Below are 20,215 nucleotides of genomic sequence, written 5' to 3' on the forward strand. Positions count from 1 at the left end.
TGGTGAGAGTGGACATGTTTGTTTTGTTCCTGATCTCAGGGGGAAAGCTCTCAGTTTTCCCCACTGAGGATGATATTAGCTGTGGGCTTTTCATATGTGGCTTCTATGATGCTAAGATATGTTCCTTTGATCCCAACTTTCTTGAGGGATTTTATTAAGAAAGGATGCTGTATTTTGTCAAATGCCTTTTCTTCATCTGTTGACAGGATCATATGTTTCTTATCCTTTCTTTTATTAATATGATGCATCACATTGATCGATTTGCAAGTATTGAACCAGCCCTACAGTCCAGGAATGAATCCCACTTGATCATGGTGAATAATTCTTTTAACATACTGTTGAATTCGATTTGCTAGTATCTTGTTGAGAATTTTTGCATCCATGTTCATCAGGGATATTGGCCTGTAATTCTCCTTTTTAGTGGAGTCTGGTTTGGGAATCAAGGTAATGCTAGCTTCATAGAATGAGTCTGGAAGCTTTCCTTCCATTTCTATTTTTTGGAACAGTTGAAGAAGGTTAGGTATTAACTCTGCTTTAAATGTCTTGTAGAATTCCCCTAGGAAGCCATCTGGCCCAGGTCTTTTATTTGTTGGGAGATTTTGTTTTAATTTTTTAAAATATTCATTTATTTTTGACAGAGAGAGAGATAGAGCATGAGAGGTGGCGGGACAAAGGGAGAGGGAGACACAGAATCTGAAGCAGGCTCCAGGCTCTGAGCTGTCAGAACAGAGCCTGATGCAGGGCTTGAACCTACAAACTATGAGATCATGACCTGAGCTGAAGTCAAACGCTTAACCAACCGAGGCACTCAGGTGCCCCTATTTGTTGGGAGATTTTTGGTAACAAATTCTATTTCTTTGCTGGTTATGGGTCGTTTCAACTTTTCTATTTCTTCCCATTTGTGTTTTGGTAGTGTGTGGGTGTCTAGGAATTTGTCCATTTCTTCCAGGTTGTCTAATTTGTTGGTATATAATTTTTCATAGTATTCTCTAATGATTGTTTGTATTTCTGTGGTGTTGGTTGTGATCTCTACACTTTCATTCATGATTTTTATCTATCTATTCTCTCTCTTTTCTTCTTGAGAGGTCTGGCTGGGGGTTTATCAATTTTGTTTAGTTTTTCAAAAGACCAGCTCTTAGATTCATTGATCTGTTCTACTGGGGGTTTTTTTGTTTGTTTGGTTGGTTGGTTTTGTTTTGTTTTTGTTTCTTTTTTGGGCGGGGTGGGGGGAGAATTCTATATTGTTTATTTCTGCTCTAATCTTTATTATTTCTCTTCCTCTGCTGGATTTGGGGTTTCTTTGTTGTTCTGGTTCCTTGAGGTGTGCAGTTAGATTTTGCATTTGTGATTTTTCTTGTTTCTTGAGATAGGTCTGGATTGCAATGTATTTTCCCCCTTAGGACTGCCTTTGCTGCATCCCTAAGGGTTTGGACTGTCATGTTTTCATTTTCATTTGCTTCCATATATTTTTAAATTTATTCTTTAATTGCCTGGTTGACCCAATCATTTTTTTTTTAGTAGGGTGTTCTTTAACCTCCATGCATTTGGACTCTTTCCAAATTTTTTCTTGTGGTTGATTTCAAGTTTCATAGCATTGTGATCTGAAAATATGCATGGTATGATATCAATTCTTTTATATTTATTGAGGGCTGTTTTCTGACCCATCATATGATCTGTCTTGGAGAATGTTCCATGTGCACTTGAGAAGAATGTGTATTCTGCTGGTTTTGGATAAAAAGTTCCAAACATATCCCCTTGACATAATTTCTTATAGGCATTACTCTAAGTTAACGTTAATTGCATGCACATGTTACTTGGAGTTGGCACAAGTGTCACATTTCTTGGATGGCACTTACCCAGTATGCCCATATTCTCATCCATTCTCATGCTAGCAAAATTCAACTCAGCTTCTGGACCACCCTGCACTTTTTTCACAGCTATCATTGCTTAGTTCTTATTTTCTCACTTGAGACTGAACTTTTTAAGACTAGTCTTTGAAACAGAAGTAGCAAAAGCTCAGCCTAAGTAGCCCATGAAATGTACCTTAAATTTTGATGCTGTTATTGAAATTTTTTTCCATATCTTGCTCCTGAGAATATCATTTTAATTTGCTAATGTGTGGTTAGAATGAACAGGCCTGAAATTTTGACTTAAAGAAATATAATGGTCTATGTAAGAACATTTGCGCAGACAAAAGGCATGGGCCAGTGTTAGGGTGTGATCCATGGGATGGTCCTCCAGAATGCACGTTCTGAAGAGGTTCTAATCAAAACAAGAAACTTGCTCTCACATGGAGTTGGTAATTTCCAGTTCGGATATTTATAAAGAATAAATCCTGCACTGAAGAATATGACTCCTAGATTTTTTTTACGGTTGGCAGTATTTTATTTCATTTCCTAGACTTACGTTTTTTCTTTTATGACCTAAACCTCAAAATCATCCACCCTACACTAATTTAATATGAAAGATAAGAACAGCTGCAGGCATTCCAGTCTAACCTGTACAGGATACAAAAATCAAAGATTTTTTTTCCCCTTTGATACACTAAGAAAAGGTGCCCAAAGCTCATTTTCACTAACCAAGACATGCATTTCCATCCTGCCTATGTTTGCTTGTCACACCTCCCTTCTTCCTCCTGCTAGGAAATGTCTGTGCCAAGGACAGTGGTGGGTAGCCACAACTGTCCATGTTGCCATGGAAAACAAATCCCCTTGTCTCAGAGGCAGGCGCATGTCTCAGCTTCATGAAATACTCAACATCAATCAATGTTTTTATCAAGTCACAACAAAATTTGTTAGGACATGATGAAAGATTTGAATCATCTCCATTTCAGTCTCTTTATCTTGCCTAAAAATTCTGGGATTTTTAGGAAGTCTACCAACTGAATGCCTTTCCTGCCTAGTATTTATGTGCTAGTGCCATTGTCCAGCCATGAGACACAGGGGAACTGCTCACAGCATGTGCACAGCTGTCACTGCTCATGGTTTGTGTTTCAAAGTGTTCTTTTCCTTAGCAATTTAAAGAGTAGGATTACAATTTCATAACTTTGGCACTTCACAAAGTAATGCAATTACTCCCACCCAAGACCCCACTTTTGCATTTACATTAAACCTGGGTCCTGAAAGTTTGATATCAGAAATAATTCCACAAGGTTTTGTGAGCAGAGACTGAAGCTAACAGTCAAAATGTATTTTATAGAAATAAATGAATGAAGTATATTATAGCCGTGTTTCACTGTGAAAGATCTTTTCTTTTAGGGTCTTTTAGATTTTTCCTAAACATTGTCAAATAAGTTTTGAAATGTTTTATATCAAGGTCCGTAAGGCTCTATATATGTAAATTAGAAGTTATCTGAAACTTCTCTTCCAGAGGCATTTTCATTTAATTCTCCACTTACACTTTAATTTTCCCCCATTATGGACTTCTTCCACGTGGTTGGAAGTCACGTAAAAGACTCTGATAGCCTTTGTACATCTTTAACTATTATTGGAAAACAATTTCATGCATAGGGAGTTTGTGGTCAGCCTGCAAAAAAGCATTCAAAGAAGTGTTTATGCATATTTGTTCATACCATATTTAACATAGTAGCCTGTACCTTGTTCACATTGTTACAGACTTTTTTTGCCCTTAACACTTAGAATAAAATTTAATCATGCACCCCAAAAAATATATTGGTTATATTGTTTGTATGCTCATACTCTTGAATTTGTTTGCCTAGAAATATGAAACAGCAATAAAATGTCATGCTCATTTTATATATGCATGCCCATTTTAAACTTGGAGGACAAATGATACCAGTAATCAATGACTGGATAAATTATGGACATCTCTTAACCAACTATATGTCCTTTAGTTTCTTTCATTTTGTATTCATTTTCATTCATTAATTTAAAAAATTTTTTGCGCTGATTATATGTGAAGTCCAGCCTATGTGCGTGAAATGCATCAACAAACAAAGTAAGAAGAAAATTCTTGCCCTTTTATATTCTAGCATGAGGAGACAGAAAGTAAAGAATAAACATAAAAAACTGAAAAGAAAGAGCAAGCTAAGGGGTTGGGAACTGGAAAGGCAGACTGCAATTTTAAACAGGTCGGTCAGAATAGGAGTAGCAGAGAAAGTGACAGCTGTACCAAGGCGTGAAGGAGATGAGGGTGTTACCAGCGGGAATAACCACGGGAAGAATGTTCTGGAGGGAGAATACTTTTGGGCAGGAGCTTGCCTATCATGTTCAAGGAATAGTATGATGTTCACATGTTCAAGATATAAAGGCAATAGAACTCGTTTCACTCCTCTTACATCCCCTGAGACTACAGTTACCGTGCACTGCATCATTCTTACTTAAAATAAACTAGTAAGTTCTTATAAATATTATTTCAATTTTATAGACATCTTTATATTCACATTTCCATGCATTTTTTTAATTTACATTTTTTTCATTATATTGTAAGCTTCTTCAAGATAAGGAATAGTCCTCTATTCATTATTTTTCTCTATACTGTTTTGTTTTGTTTTTTTTTTAATTTTTTTTTTCAACGTTTATTTATTTTTGGGACAGAGAGAGACAGAGCATGAACGGGGGAGGGGCAGAGAGAGAGGGAGACACAGAGTCGAAACAGGCTCCAGGCTCCGAGCCATCAGCCCAGAGCCTGACGCGGGGCTCGAACTCCCGGACCGCGAGATCGTGACCTGGCTGAAGTCGGACGCTTAACCGACTGCGCCACCCAGGCGCCCCACTATACTGTTTTTGAGACCTACCAGACACTCAATAAATGTTAACTGTAGGCAAGGGGGAAAAAAGAATTAAAAATCTTAGTTTTAAAACTCTAGCCTAGGGGCACCTGGGAGGCTCAGTTGGTTGACTGAGTTGGTTGACTCTTGATTTCGGCTCAGGTCATGACCTCACAGTTCATGAGTTCGAGCCCAGCATCAGGCTCTACAGTGACAGCACGGAGCCTGCTTGGGATTCTCCCCCTCCCTCTCTCTGCCCCTCCCATTCCCTCTCTTGAAGTAAAAAAATAAAAAATATATACTTAAAAAATTAAAAAATAAATAAAATTTAGCCTAGTTTCATGAACCACAGCAGTCAAAACTCTTGGTCTTTGCCTCAGTTTCTTAAAACACATTGAAAACCAACTAATAAGTTGTTAAATATGTGAAACATTGTATAAGTGTGAATTGTAATAAAATATAACTCTTAACTTGTATGCCACAAATCCATGAATGAGAAATAGGAGAGATAAATGCATAAATCTGAACATAGCTTTCTGGAGGGGGCGGGGTGGAAATGCAGTTTAAAGAGCACTGAGAAAAAAGGCTTTATAGGTAGTGCAGCCAGTGATGACATTCTGTGAGCTATTGACCTGGATCTTCAGCTTTGATGACCAATGTCCATCAGATCAATGCTAGTCACGTGGATGTTAGAGGGATGAGACCCTTAGGAAAGTTTTGCCTTCCACAGTGATCCACTTCATGATTTGCCTTGTTCTAGAATCTCTCCTGACTCTTAACTTTGCCAACATTTCATCTGAATCCCTAACTTGCAGAGAAATGACAAGCCCAGGTCATAAATAATGTGTTTCCATAGTTCTAAGATGCCCCATAGGTCATTTATGTCAAGACTTTCTCTGATTTGTGTTCTGATCTGTTATGGGTAAGCTCCCAAGTTAGTTTATTTAGCATATATTATTCTAAACATTTTACTATTTCCATATTGCCAAAAGAAGTATGAACAAATTTAGTAGATAGATTGCTAATGAGAAATGTTAAATGAGGTCATCATAGGATAGTAGTATTATTTCCTTTTCCACACAAAGCCAAGCTACTTTGAGTTTACCTTTGTTATAGTCACAGACAATGCACAGATTTTATTTTATTTAGGGACACATAAAACATCCTCTCATTCAACCCACTATTGCAAATTGTACACTGTCATTCATTTTTCGTTCATTCTATATCTAATTGTTTATGTTCAACTATATACTTGGGATTGTGCTAGATGCTGGGGATATTAAGATAATTAAGACATTCTCTTTGCCATTTAGGAACTTAAGGCCTAGAGGTAGAGAAATACAGGTTGATATTCTTCTGCGGCCAGGGCTTTCTAGAATATTTTGTTTCAGAGGTGTGGAAACCGAGGAAATGATTCATGCTTACCAAAAGACCTAATGTATAAGCCAGATGATTGCCTATTTACAAATTTAAAGTTAATGATATTTCCTCAGACTAATGTGAATATTCATCATCACTATGCAGAGAAAGCTTCCCCAATATCAGATTATAAGAGAAACCATATTAATATTCAGAAAGTTGCCTCATGAGTATGGTATGAGAGTAAAGAAAACCAAATAGTCTTCACTATAGTCAGGCTATAATAAATACTGAGGAACCAGCCCAGCCCTAACAGCCTAAATTATCCCCAGTGATGCAGCAGTTTGTCTAGGTATAATATCTCTGCTATTTTACTGTGCAGGCTAGCACAGCCAAATCTTGCTCCTCTCTCCCCGAAGCTCTTTGGATTTTTGTAAACACTTATTGTCTTCATGCCAGTTAAGATACATTTGTTTCTGTTTGAGTTAGTGCCACCCATTCATGTGGGCTAGGTAAAGAAGGATTAGTGACATTAGCATGCTTTCTTGAGGCTTACCTTAGGCAGCTGTCCCTGTATTACCTCTTACTTTTCTAATACTAAGCCTTAAGCATGCCATGTATTTAACTATATTGGCAGAAAAATATGATTTGCAGTACATTTAATGACTTTTGAATTTTCCAAAACTGACCTCTTTACTTCTTTCCTTTCAGGTTGTAAAAATGATGATAATTGTCGTGGTGACATTTGCCATCTGCTGGCTGCCTTATCATATTTACTTCATCCTCACAGCAATCTATCAACAGCTGAATAGATGGAAATACATCCAGCAGGTCTACCTGGCTAGTTTTTGGCTGGCAATGAGCTCGACCATGTACAACCCCATCATCTACTGCTGTTTGAATAAAAGGTAAAAACAAAATTACTAAATGCAAGTTTCTTGCCACTCCTGGCTTAGCTGAAAGCATATAATGTTGTTCCCCCTTTTGCATTAAAAATGCAAAAGTAAGGGGTGCCGGGGTGGTTCAGTTGGTTAAGCATCCGACTTTGGCTCACATCATGATCTCACAGTTCGTGGGTTCGAGTCCTGCATCAGGCTCTGCACTAACAGTTCAGAGCCTGAAGCCTGCTTATGATTCTGTGTCTCCCTCTCTCTCTGCCCCTTCCCCATCTGTGCTCTGTGTCTCTCTCTCTCAAAAATAAAGAAATATTTAAAAGAATTTTTAATGCAAAAAGAAGGGAAAATTGAAAAATTCACTGACAGGAGTACAGAGCATGATTTTTTTTCTAGACTTCCTCCTACTTTATGAAGTATCCCACCTTAACCATTACATTCTGAAAACAATATGCTTAGAAGTTCTAACTGGGAAATTTTTATTTCTGCCTCCAAACCCATCAGAATTTTGTCTGCGCAGGAAAAAAAAATGCCCAGTTGAAAGAAATGAAGATAATTCATAGAAATGTATGGATAATTTCTACAAAATGAAAAGATGATGGCATATGTGAGTGGACTCTATTAAGAAGGATGTTTTGTAAATACATTTCAAAATAGAAGATGTTGCTGCGAGGGTTCTAGAAGCAACAGTCAGGGCAAGGAGAATTCCAACGCTCCTTCCTACATAATGAGGTCAGTGAGTAAGAGAGGGTGCAGCCTCCATGGAAATGAGTTCTGAAGAAATTGAGGTGGCCAGGGAAAAGCTACTTTCAATTTTTTCTAAGAAGTTTATTTTGAAAGAGACAGAGAGAGCATGAGCAGGGGAGGGGCAGAGAGAGAGAGAGAAAGAGAAAGAGAGAGAATCCCAAGCAGGCTCTGCACTGCCAGCACAGAGCCCAATACAGGGCTCAAACTCACAAAACTGTGAGATCATGACCTGAGCGGAAAGGGAGAGTTGGTCGCTTAACCTACTGAGCCACCCAGACGCTAAGGAAATCTACTTAAAAAAAATATTTGTTTAATGTTTATTTATTTTTGACAGAGAGAGAGAGAGGCAGAGCATGAGTGGGGGAGGGGCAGAGAGAGAGAGGGAGACACAGAATCCAAAGCAGGCTCCAGGCTCTGAGCCGTCAGCACAGAGCCTGATGCGGGGCTCGAATCCACTGACTGTGAGATCATGACCTGAGCCGAAGTCGGACGCTCAACCTACTGAGCCACCCAGGCGCCCAGGACAAGCTACTTTTAAAGTAAACTTTTTAAGAAGCAGTATTTGACTGTAGTCAGATTTAAGACTGGAAAGAATCATAAAATGTGGTTTCCAGATAAAATCATCTTGGTTGTAATGGTCAGAACATGGAAGGCCATGGTTAAATTTCAGAAGATTGATAATTCCCTTAATAAACCAGTGTGTTCTGTGAGCACCTGGGTGGCTCAGTCGGTTAAGCGTCTGACTTTGACTCGGGCCATAATCTCACAGTTCACGGGTTTCAGCCCCGTGTTGGGCTCTGTACTGACAGCTCACAGCCTGAAGTCTGCTTCAGATTCTGTGTCTCCCTATCTCTGCCCCTCCCCTGCCTGTGTGCTCTCTCTTCCTCTGTCTCTCTCTCTCTCTCTTTTTCAAAAATAAATAAATAAACATTTAAAAATTAAAAAAAAATAAATAAACCAATGTGTTTTGAGCACAACTAGAAACAGAACTTCATGTAAGTAACTATAAGCTAAATCCTAGGCTTTCTTTCCAGTTGGCCTCCACTATACAGTGCTTTACGTTTGTTAATTACTTAATTCTTCTTTTCTTTCACTAACTGCATAAACCATATATCAATTCAAGCCACCTCACAAGCAGTACATCTGTTTTTCATCAACTTCACTTAATGGTTTACAAAGCAAAGGATTTTGTATTTTCACATATGATTAGGTAAAAACCATCAAGGTTAGTAATTAATTCTAACATTAAACGAGACTTTAATTTATAAATGTGTAATCATTTCTAAAAGAAGCTATTTTGAAATGCATCATTTTTAAGTGCCTTAACTGGCAAGCCTAATTCAAGTACACTTATGCAGATGTATAAAATTACTGAAGAAATGTACACTGTTTCTTTGGCATATGGATTACCTGATGCTGGACAACTTTACTATTCAATGACTTGCTTCTAACTGATATGAAGTTAAGACTCAATTCATGAAGAAAACTTAAAAGATTAGTACCAATAGTGCGGCATACATTTTAAGAGTTTGACTAGAAAATCAAATTCAAAAACTGATTGTGTTTAATTGCCTTAAATAGGGTTTTCTGTGGCAATTGAAGGAAATTTCCACTTGAAAACATGGCTTTTTCTCTCTGTGGCCTGCTTCTTTCTCTTCAGATTTCGAGCTGGCTTCAAGAGAGCATTTCGCTGGTGCCCTTTCATTGAAGTTTCTAGCTATGATGAGCTGGAGCTCAAGACCACCCGGTTTCACCCGACTCGGCAAAGCAGCCTTTACACGGTGACCAGGATGGAGTCCGTGACAGTGGTGTTTGAGCCCAGTGACCCAGACAACTCCAAAGCCAGTCGAAAGAAGAGAGCAACCCCAAGAGACCCAAGCTGCAGTGGCTGTTCCCGCAGGAATTCCAAATCTGCCTCCACCACGTCAAGCTTCATAAGTTCACCCTATACCTCCGTGGATGAATATTCCTAAATCCATTTTCTGAAGTGCAAGACTAGCGTTAGGGCATCATGGTGCCAGCATAAGCCCCCATTCTCCTGTTTAGCAGTTCTGTCTTACCTACTCTCTGGAAACAGAGGGCAATTTTGGAGCAGCTATGCTTCAATTGAGAAAGGTAGCAGAGAAATGTAACAACGACACTATTAAGAGATTTACCCCCTCAAAAATAAAATGGGCTCTTAATTTATGCTTTGAAAATTCCAAATTATTACATGCAACAAACTAAACATAGATCTGAAAAATACTTCTAAAATGTTCCATTTTTCTCATTTAAAAGTTGCAATTACAGGGGTGCCTGGATGGCTCAGTCAGTTAAAGCATCAGACTCTTGATTTCCGCTCAGGTCATGATCTCACTGTTGGTGAGTTCAAGCCCCTAGTCAGGCCATGCATGGACAGTGAGGAGACCGTTTAGGATTCTCTCTCTCTCTCTCTCTTTCTCTCTCTGTCTCCCTCTCTGTCTGCTCCTCCCCCACTTGCACTCATGATTTTTTTTCTCTCTCTCTCAAAATAAACTTTTTTAAAAATAAAAGAAATTTTAAAATTGCATATGTATTTGTGACACTAAAGTGACATATGATTTTTCCAAAAGATTAAAGAAGCTTTGTGGTGAGTGACAACAAAATCTATATAAATTAAACATTTTCATCTAATAAAACAGAAAAAAAGTTAAATGACTCATTTTTCTCATTAGAATGAAAGAAAATTAGCCTCAAAGAGTAGGAATTAATGAAAATCTTTACTCAAATGAACTCATTTGGAAGAATGAAAAATTTTAAAGATTTAAATATTTTTCTCCATGAAATGTAACTGGAAAGGAAATCTAGTAAGATTATTATACAACGTACTGTCACTCTTTTTATTATTTTTTCTGAGAAAGTGGCATCAAAAGAAAAAAAAAGTCCTTTACTTTTTGACCGTTACATACTTTAAAATACCAAGCTAAGAAATAGTCAAAGTTAGGATCTTAAAAGGACAAAGCAAATTCCTATGATCCTCTTTATTTTTCACAAATACTTAAAAATTTTTAGAAAATAGGCAGATTATAGGGGCGCCTGGGTGGCTCAGTCGGTTAAGCATCTGACTTCGGCTCAGGTCATGATCTCATGGTTCGTGAGTTTGAGCCCTGCATCAGGCTCTGTGCTGACAACTCAGAGCCTGGAGTCCACTTCAGATTTTGTGTCTCCCTCTCTCTCTCTCTATGCCTCTCCTGCTCTCGCTCTGTGTGTGTCTCTCTCTCAAAAATAAAGAAACATTAAAAAAATTTTTTAAAGAAAATAGGCAGATTATAAAACACTAAAGATGCCTTCTAATGAAGGGGAGAATCCCAATTGTCTCTGAAACTGGGTTACCAATTTTTGTAGGCAAGAATTAAAGATAGAAACTCATAATTATTATGGCAGACAGGAATATCTACCAGCACCAAAGAAGTGTCTCTCCCCCAGAACTCAAAGAGAGACAAAGAAGTTGGACATCAACTTCATCAATTTTGGAGCATCCTTATCCTCTCTCTCCTCCCACTGAAAAATGTGTAAGGACTAGGGAAAAGTATCAGAAGATATACTCAAGTGAAAATCCTTAGAAAAGAAAGTCTATGTACTACCTGTATATACTAATAAACATATGTAGAAAGGTGAATCAACTGTTAGAATAGAAAGCAGGACAATATTTTGGATGTATGTGAACTAATAGTAGGCAAACAAGAGTATGATATACACCACTCCACAGAGAGGTGTATTTTGTCTATTTAAATAATTCAGAAGCCCCCTAGAAAGAAGTGAGCTAATGGTCCTGAGGAAGCATCTATTTACTATAACAAAAATTTACTGACATATTTCTGAGAGCCATAACAAAATAAGATCTACTTTAAGTGTAGAATTTATCTTCCAGACCTCAGTGCTTATAAATCATCTTTCCTTGAATTAAAGATACTGTCAATCTTCCTCACAAAAGCAGAAACCTTCTGAGAATGTGGATGTACCACACAAACTTTTCAGAAAGTCTAAAATATTCAGTTAGTTTTTTTTAAAGCTATCCAGCTAAAATAATTACCTGTAATGCTTTACTCGACTGTTATACCTCCATCAATATAGAGTCAACTATTGTTTTGAAAAACAAGATAAAAGCAATTATTCAAGAGGAAATCATAGTCTGTTGCCACCACTAAAGTAAATTTTCCAATCCTTTTTCCTATTTTGAACCCAAAGCCAGAAATATTTGATTGTTACAAAGTGTTCAAAGTCTAAACAACTCCACCATGTATGTAAGCTGATTTCTTCTGATTATACCAATAAACAGACACACATACATAAAGACACGAGTGTGCAAATACAATCATCTCAATATATGTAACTTCAAAAAACTAAATTCAAACTTGAATGCTAAAATAGTCAATGGTTATTACAGGGTTGCCACAAACAGTTCAATACACTATGAAGCTTGTGTGCATGCTTTGGATAAGCAAATTTATCATTATTTAGTATCTCATTGTTGAATATAATGTTTTTAAATGTTCATTCCAAAACATGTAAATGCTTATCATACAATGTCAAAGTGTCAACAAAAGTCTAATATTTTAAAGCACACATTATCTCCTTAAACTTACAAATGATTATGAGACTAGCATTAATTAACATTCTAGATACACAGGACCATCTTTAGCTGCAGAATGTGGATGTGAAGTTTGGCCTTCAGTTTCACTGTAGTCAGCTACCACCAAATATAGGTTGAAAAACATAACTCTTGGCCTTCACACATAGTAGGAGCACTTAGTATAATTTGCTAAAACATCTAAGGAAAAATCGTCCTTCAATCTGCTGTTTTGTTTTGTTTGGTTTGGCTTTGGTTTTTTGGTTTTTTCAGTAGATTTGTTGTTGCTGGGTGTAGCAAGTATCATCCTTTGAGTGTGACAGAAATACCTGAGGTCCAGATAGTACCTTTCTAACACTTTTAAGGGGAAACTGACATCATTCACTCACTGTTTGTGACTCTTAAATGAAAACTTATAAAGTGGAACTTTTTAAGGTCAAAAGTTTAAAAAATAATTATAAAACAAGAACAGTATGAAAGAGAGAAGATTTTAGCCCTTTTGTCTGAATTCTGACACTGACAATTATACAATAATACACATGGAAGTAATTTTCAGTAGAGGTCACTTTAAATAAAGCTACGTTGATATTTTCACATTTGTCAGGGCTTGGAATAATTTCTCTCCAAAATTCACCCTACCTTCTGAGGTTAAAGTTCACTGCAAATCTTTTTCATTGTTTGAAGGTAAAAACTGGCTAGAAATACTAGGGAGATAGTTAAAATATCCTAGGATATTTTGGATTTATATCAGTGACAGAAAAATACAAAATATTTTGGGAAATATCTGAGAGAATCAAGAAGCTTTGCATCATTTTAAATACTTATAAAAGACAAAAATAAATAAATAAATAATGTTGTATTTTCATTATTTTGCATCTGGAAAAGGTGTTTTTGAAATTACTTTCATAGGAAAAAATTAAAGCAACATGATTATTGTAGAATCCTATCTAACAGCTTTTATTTTTTTAGTAAGCTTAGTATGCTGCTGCATTATTCCATCTCCCAATTTCATGATGGTGACATTTCTGACCCAGCAGCCAAATCTGTATTCCTTTCCAGATCCTGCCAATCTCTTATCAGCAGAGATCCAACCAACTTCAAAGTGACCTCCACTCTTACAAAGCACATAGAAGAATGCCAGGGAGCTTAGTATCAAACCTCAGAAGAACAAAATAAATGTGAGAAATCAATGCTGGCCAGCTCTAATCTGAACTTGATTTTCATTGATGCAGAATTTCAGCAGAAAACCTCTGATTCGTGTCTGGTAAATGATTCCATCAAATGCAAACGCAGGAGAGTTACAACTTCTCACAGGTTTAACAGTAACAAGTTGAGATCCCAATAGCGCCAATAGTTGCCAATAGTGTTCCAAAAGTTAAGGAAATGAAGCATGACACTGGTCATGTAGAATAATATTGTAATAATTTCCCTTAGGGCCAAGCAGGAATGAAGAATCAAGTACAATAGCTCTCTGTACAAGGTCAGTGATTGTGTGTTGTAAAATAGCTTGGTGAAAACTCTGTGTATATAAGAAATAAATGAATATAAAGTTTGTAACTAGTGAATAAAGTATTTTTAAGTTGTGGTAATTGTACTGAATAGGGTTTAATATATTCATACCCTTTGTGTATGTGGTAATATCTGACAGATTTGCTGTTGCTTTTTTTTCTGTAAAATATTAAAAATAGGATTAAAAATGAAAGCAGCCCTAATGTTTTCCTACTGGCTAGCAAAACATATATTATGGAAGGTCCTGTCTTGTCTGAACACACTCACCCTCAGAACTATCCTTCCTTATCTTTTCTCATTAAAAATATCTAGCTTTCCTAAGTTAACTTGATGCAGGAAAAAAAAATCTATAGAAAGAAAAGTTATCAAAATGTAGAAAAATATTCAGTGTGGATATCAGGAGCAAGTGAATTGGAATCTGGAGCTGAAACAGTATGAAGTTGAGTATATAACATAGCATTGTAGAGCCATGACTTCAGGGCTCTAACAATCAACAGACAAGTTTAAAACCTAAGTCCCACCAGCTGATAGCTGAGAATGCAGAAAAACTTCTTTGTAGGCTTCCTGGGCAGCTCCACAGACTGCTCTCTCAACGCCTTCTCCCATGTGCTTTGAGAAGAATGCCCAAAGATAATTCTGTGTCAGGAGTCAGCAATGACCCTCATTACCTACCCATTTCCAAGAGTTACTGTAATCCATTCCTCTATCCCTGATCCATTCCTCTGTCCCACTCAGGTAGAAACCAAGTGTCCCCTACCTTATCTTACCAACTTGCCATAAACAGAAGAGAAAAAAAGAAACAGGATATTTTCACCTGACCACCACATATCCAAAGCATCAGGACATAAATTAAATGTGGAAATTAAATTACATGCTATTAAACAATCAAAAGATCAAAGAAGAAATCGCAAGGGAAATTAGAAAATACTTGAGATGAATGAAAAGTAAAACATATTCCAAAACTTATGAGATGCAGTGAAAGTAGTGTTTGGAGGGAAATTTACAGGTGCAAATGGCTGCATTAAAAAAGAGGAGATATTTCAAATCAATTGCTCGACTTTACACACTTTCTATTAGAATAAGAACAAACTAAACCCTAAACTACTAAAGGGAAGGAGATAATAAAGGTTACAGCAGAGATAAAAGAAATAGAGAATAGAAACACAATAGAGAGAATCAACAAAACCACCAGTTGGTTCTTTGAAATGGTCAACAAATTTGACAAACTTTTAGCTAGACAGTCATAGAAAAAAGAGAGAGAGATGCAAATAACTAAAACCAAAAATGAAAATGATAAAAAAATACTAGATTAGATTATCCAGTTAAAATGCAAATTCCTAGATATACACAAATTACCTAAGGTTAATCAAGAAGTAATAGAACATCTCAAATACCTATAACAAGTAAAAAGATGGAATTAGTAAAAAATAAATAAATAAATAAAAACAAAAAGACTAAGAACAGCTGGCAAACATTTAAAGAAAAAATAACAGCAAGCCTTCTCAAATTCTTTCAAAAACTAGAAGAGGAAGATTTACTTTTACAGCTCATTCTATGAGGCCAGCATTAACCCGATAACAAAGCCAGATTAAAAAAATCACAAGAAAACAAAATTACAAATATCCCTTATGAATATAGTTACGAAAATCCTTGACAGAATCCTAGTAAACTGAATCCAACAGCATATTACTAAAGGGAGTGAAAACCTCATACACTGAAAACTGCAACACATTGCCAAAAGAAGTTAAAAACAAACAAATAAATGAAAAGACATTCTATGTTCATGTATCAAACAAATAATAAACTTAGTATTAAGACATCAATACTACCCAAAGCAATCTAAAGAGTCAATTCAATCCCTATTAAAATTATAAACAGCATTTTTTTTGCAGAAATGGAAAAGTCAACCTTCAAATCCGTATGAAATTGTAGGGTAGCCACACTGATGAAACAATCTTGAAAAAGAACAATAAAGTTGAAGGGCTCCAATCACACTTCTCAATTTCAAAACTTAGTACAAATTTACAGTAATAAAGACAGTGTAGTACTGGCACAAAAACAGACATATTCTTGGGCCAATGGAATAGAATTAAGAGTCCAGAAACAGACTGTACATCTATGGCTAATTGATTTTTGACAAGAGTGCTAAGACCATTAAATGGGGAAAGAATAATCTCTTTAACAAATGGAATTAGGAGAACTGGATTCACAAAAAAGAAAAGAATAAGGATGCAAAGAATTACAATACAGAATACAAAACTGAATCCAAAATGCATCAGTAACCTAAAGATAAGCACTAAAAGCATTAAATTCTTAGAAGAAAACATAGAGATAAATTTTCATGACACTGGAATCAGCAATGGTTTCTTAGATATGACACCAAACACATGAGCAACAAAGAAAAAATAGATAAAATGGACTTTAGCAAAATTGAAAACTTTTGAGCATCAAAGGACATTCTCAAGAAGGTAAAAAGACAACCTACAGAATGGGAGTAAATATTTGTAAATCATATGTCTGATAAGGGTTTCATACTCAAAATATATAAAGAACTCCTACTACTCAACAACAAAAAGACAAAAAAAAACCAGTTTAAAAATGGATGAAGGGTTTGTGGGGTGGCTCAGGTTGGTTGAGCATCCGACTTCAACTCAGGTCATGAATCCGTGGGTTCAAGCTCCACATCAGGCTCTGTGCTGACAGCTCAGTCTGGAGCCTGCTTGGGATTCTGTGTCTCCCTCTCTCTCTGACCCTCCCCTACTCACACTCTGTCTCTCTCTGTCCCTCAAAAAATAAAACAAAACGTTAAAAAAAATTTTTAAACAAAATGGTTGAAGGGTTTGAATTGACATTTCTCCAAAGAAGATATAAAAATGTCCAAAAAAGCATATGAAAAATGTTCAACATTATTAGTCACTAGGGAAACCACAGTGAGATACCACTTCACATCCACTTAGGATGGCCATAATTAAAATTGAGACAATAGCACAGTTTGGCAAAAACGTGGATATACTGAAATTGAGTTGAGTGAAAGATGGTACAGCTGCTGTGGAAGGGTTTGGTAATTCTCCAAAACGTCAAACGTAGAGTTTCCATAGGTTCCAGCCATTCCACTCCTAGGTATCTACCCAAGAGAAATGAAAACATGTCCATGCAAAACTTGTACACAGACATTCATAGAAGAATTATTCAAATTCGCAAAAAGTGGAAATGATCCACATGCCTACTAGATGACAAATGAATAGACAATACATGATATTTCAATAAAATGAAATATTTGGCAATCTATAAAAAGAAATGAAATAATAATGGTGCTACAAACATAGGTGAAACTCAAAATCATTATACTAAGTGAAAGAAGCCAGTCACAAAGGACCACAAACTATATGATTCCACTTATATGAAATGAACAGAATAGATATATCTAGAAAGAAAGAAAGCAGATTTGCTGTTCCCTGGCTGTCTTGTGCTGGAGGGGAGAGAAAGGAGTGGAAAAGGGTAGTGATTGCTAGTGGGTACAAAGTTTCTTTGGGGAATGATGAGAATGCTCTAAAGTTAGATTTTTGTGTTATCTACACAACTCTGTAAACAGGCTAAAAACCATTGGATTGTATGCTTTAACCAGGTATAAATTATACATCAATAAAACTGTTTGAACAAAAAGGAATAAGGATTTCAAGGAGCAAATCTAATGGGAATATCAATATCCTATATCATTAAAAGAGCCCAAAGGCAAAAACCCATCAAATCAGCAAGAAAAACTGTAGGTTGAACAGACGTTAATAGGACCTTACAAACTAGTGGAAGGATTGGTTCTTCTTTTACAAATGCAACTGAATTTCTTATAATGTTTGCCCTTATTATGGCCATTATCCTATGAGGTATTGTCGATTTATAATAAGAAATATGTGTTTGGTCCTATGTCCCATTGCTAGCACAAAGCTTATAAACCTCTTGGAATTTCCTAAATTCTGAGAGCAATAATGAGGTGTTATGTTAATGCAGGGACTTTGGGCTCCACCTAAGGATTAGGACTGGTTGCCGTGAGAACTAACCACGCTATTAAACTTTCAGTCCCACCCTTTTACCTCCAGAGAGAGGAGAGGGAATGAAGTTGAATCAATTGCTGATGGCCAATGATTTAATCCATCATGCCTATGTAATGAAATCTCCATAAAAACACAAAAGCACTAGATTCAGGGAACTTCCAGGTTGGTGAACACAGTCTCCACTAGGTGAGTGGCCCACCTGGAGAGGGCATGGACCCTCCACACACTTTCCTCACACCTTGCCCTATGCATCTCTTCCATCTGGCTGTTCTTATATATCCTTTATAAGTCCATAATAAGCCAGTGATCTAGTAAGTGAAATATTTCTCTGAGTTTTGTGAGCTGCTCAAGCAAATTAATTGAACCCCAGGAGGAGGTAATGGGAACCTCTGATCTACAGCCAGTTGGTCAGAAATATAGGTAACAACCAGGACTTGCAATTGACATCCTGAATTGGAGAGGGTTGTTGGAAACTCCAGTCTGTCACCAAAGGGTAAGAAACACAGGTAGCAACCTTGGCTTGAGACTGGCATATGAGGTGGAGCCAGTTGGGGAAGCAGTCAGTCTTATAGGACCGAGCCTCTAACCTGTGGATCCTGATGCTACCTCCAGGTAGACAGTGTCAGAATTGAGTTGAATTCTCAGACACTCCCTGCTAGTGTCTGAGAATTGCTTGGTGTTGTGTGGGAAGACCTCACTTGCGCGCGCGCACACACACACACACACACACACACACACATTGGAACTGGGTCCAGGAACCAAAAGACCCTGAAATTGAACTTAAGTATTTCCTTCAGAGAATCCCAGCCCATAGATAAAATTTACCCTAGACTCAGAAGCATGTTGCAATAGGTTTCCAATCATATAATAAAAAGTAATCCAGTGATTCGGTATTTTTAGTTACAAGCAATAGAAATGAACTCAAGGGCACCTGGGTGGCTCAGTCGGTTGAATGTCTGACTTTAGCTCAGGTCATGATCTCAAGGTTCATGAGTTCGAGCCCCTCATCGAGCTCTGTGCTGACAGCTCAGAGCCTGAAGCCTGCTTTGGATTCTGTGTCTGCCTCTCTCTCTGCCCCCACCCCCACCCCCGCTTGTGCTCTGTCTCTCTCTTTCTCAAAAACAAAGATTTAAAAAAATATTTTTTAATTAAGGAAAAAAAAAGAAATGAATTCAGGTAATCTTAGTCAAAAAGAATTTTGTAAAACACATTAAGGTAACTCACAAACTCTCTTTGAGAGCTGGAACATCAGGCCTGGGGCAATGCAGTCACTGGCCATAGACAAAAGAACATCTCAGAGCCGTTAAAGTGGCAATACTGCCACCAGAACTGCTGGGCACAATCATTATCATTTGCAAAATTTTCATCACCAAAACCAGGCACCCAAGGCTGCTGCTAGTATTGCTGCTGCTTTAGCCTCTGTTAATCGCATGTCGGTGCCACCGCAGCCACACCTCCACTGGAATGGGTCCTCCTGCATCTCTGCTGCTTTGCTTCACTAGCTTTCAATCCAAAGCCCACAGTGGCTGCATCCAGTTGGTACAGCCTAGGCTAGGTGCTTGCCCTTAGCTCCAAGCCCAGTTGAAAAGGACTATTAGATTTTCTGTTTATAACATGGGAGACAGGCTCTGCCTTATAAGTGGAAATTCCCCAAACACACACGCTAGGTATTCAGTAACAATGATAGATGTCTGTTACAGGTGCCTTGGGGAAAGAAAATGTATTTAAATGTTATGTAAATATCTTATTTACTACAAGCACAGTTTGCAATGTTCCTTTTATTTCGGTTATTTATTTTTATGGCTATTGTTAACCATATTTTACAAAATTTTCAAGAGCATTATTCTGAGGAAAAAGGTGAAGCTGTTTATTTTAACTGAATTCTCAGGAAATTTCTTCACTTTTTTCAGGGTTATTGTTACTGTGGCTAGCGAACATGAAGAACAATTGATACAGTTTTTAGAGGTTAGAATATTTGGCTACTGATTGGCAGATGACATCACCATTAGGGGAAATTAACATAGTTGCTGTCTAGATATAATGTCACCTTCATAAACATATGTTTAATTAAAATAGCTTCTATGACTCTGACAAAACAAACAAGGAATGAGGAATGACCCAAACTCCTCCTAATGAACTTGAAACCCTTCCCAGTCTGAGATTTCAGGAGGACTAGGTGAAGAACACTTTTGATTAATTTATACTTTATTACCAATAAAATGCTATTTTCAGTTTATAACAAGACAACTGTAGTTCCTTTTAAAGTGTATTGGAAAAGCTACAGAAAAAGATCCTAGTGTATAAATGAAAAGGCATCAGAATATGGTTCTGTGTGCTAAAT

At 37.0% G+C, this 20,215-nt stretch overlaps 1 protein-coding gene across 1 annotated transcript in view; it reads left to right on the forward strand.

The window, feature by feature from the left end:
• TACR3 (tachykinin receptor 3) overlaps window positions 1-10,798 on the forward strand; it is a 94,938-nt gene extending 84,140 nt beyond the window's left edge. Inside the window, exons 4-5 of the mRNA XM_045471411.1 lie at window positions 6,800-6,996; window positions 9,389-10,798. Coding sequence (XP_045327367.1) covers window positions 6,800-6,996; window positions 9,389-9,701 — 510 coding nt within the window. The 3' untranslated portion in view covers window positions 9,702-10,798. The remainder of the gene's footprint in view (window positions 1-6,799; window positions 6,997-9,388) is intronic.
• The last annotated feature ends 9,417 nt before the right edge of the window (window positions 10,799-20,215 follow it).

Source organism: Leopardus geoffroyi, chromosome B1 (assembly GCF_018350155.1).
Source record: "Leopardus geoffroyi isolate Oge1 chromosome B1, O.geoffroyi_Oge1_pat1.0, whole genome shotgun sequence".
In the NCBI taxonomy this organism is placed as follows: Eukaryota; Metazoa; Chordata; class Mammalia; order Carnivora; family Felidae; genus Leopardus; species Leopardus geoffroyi.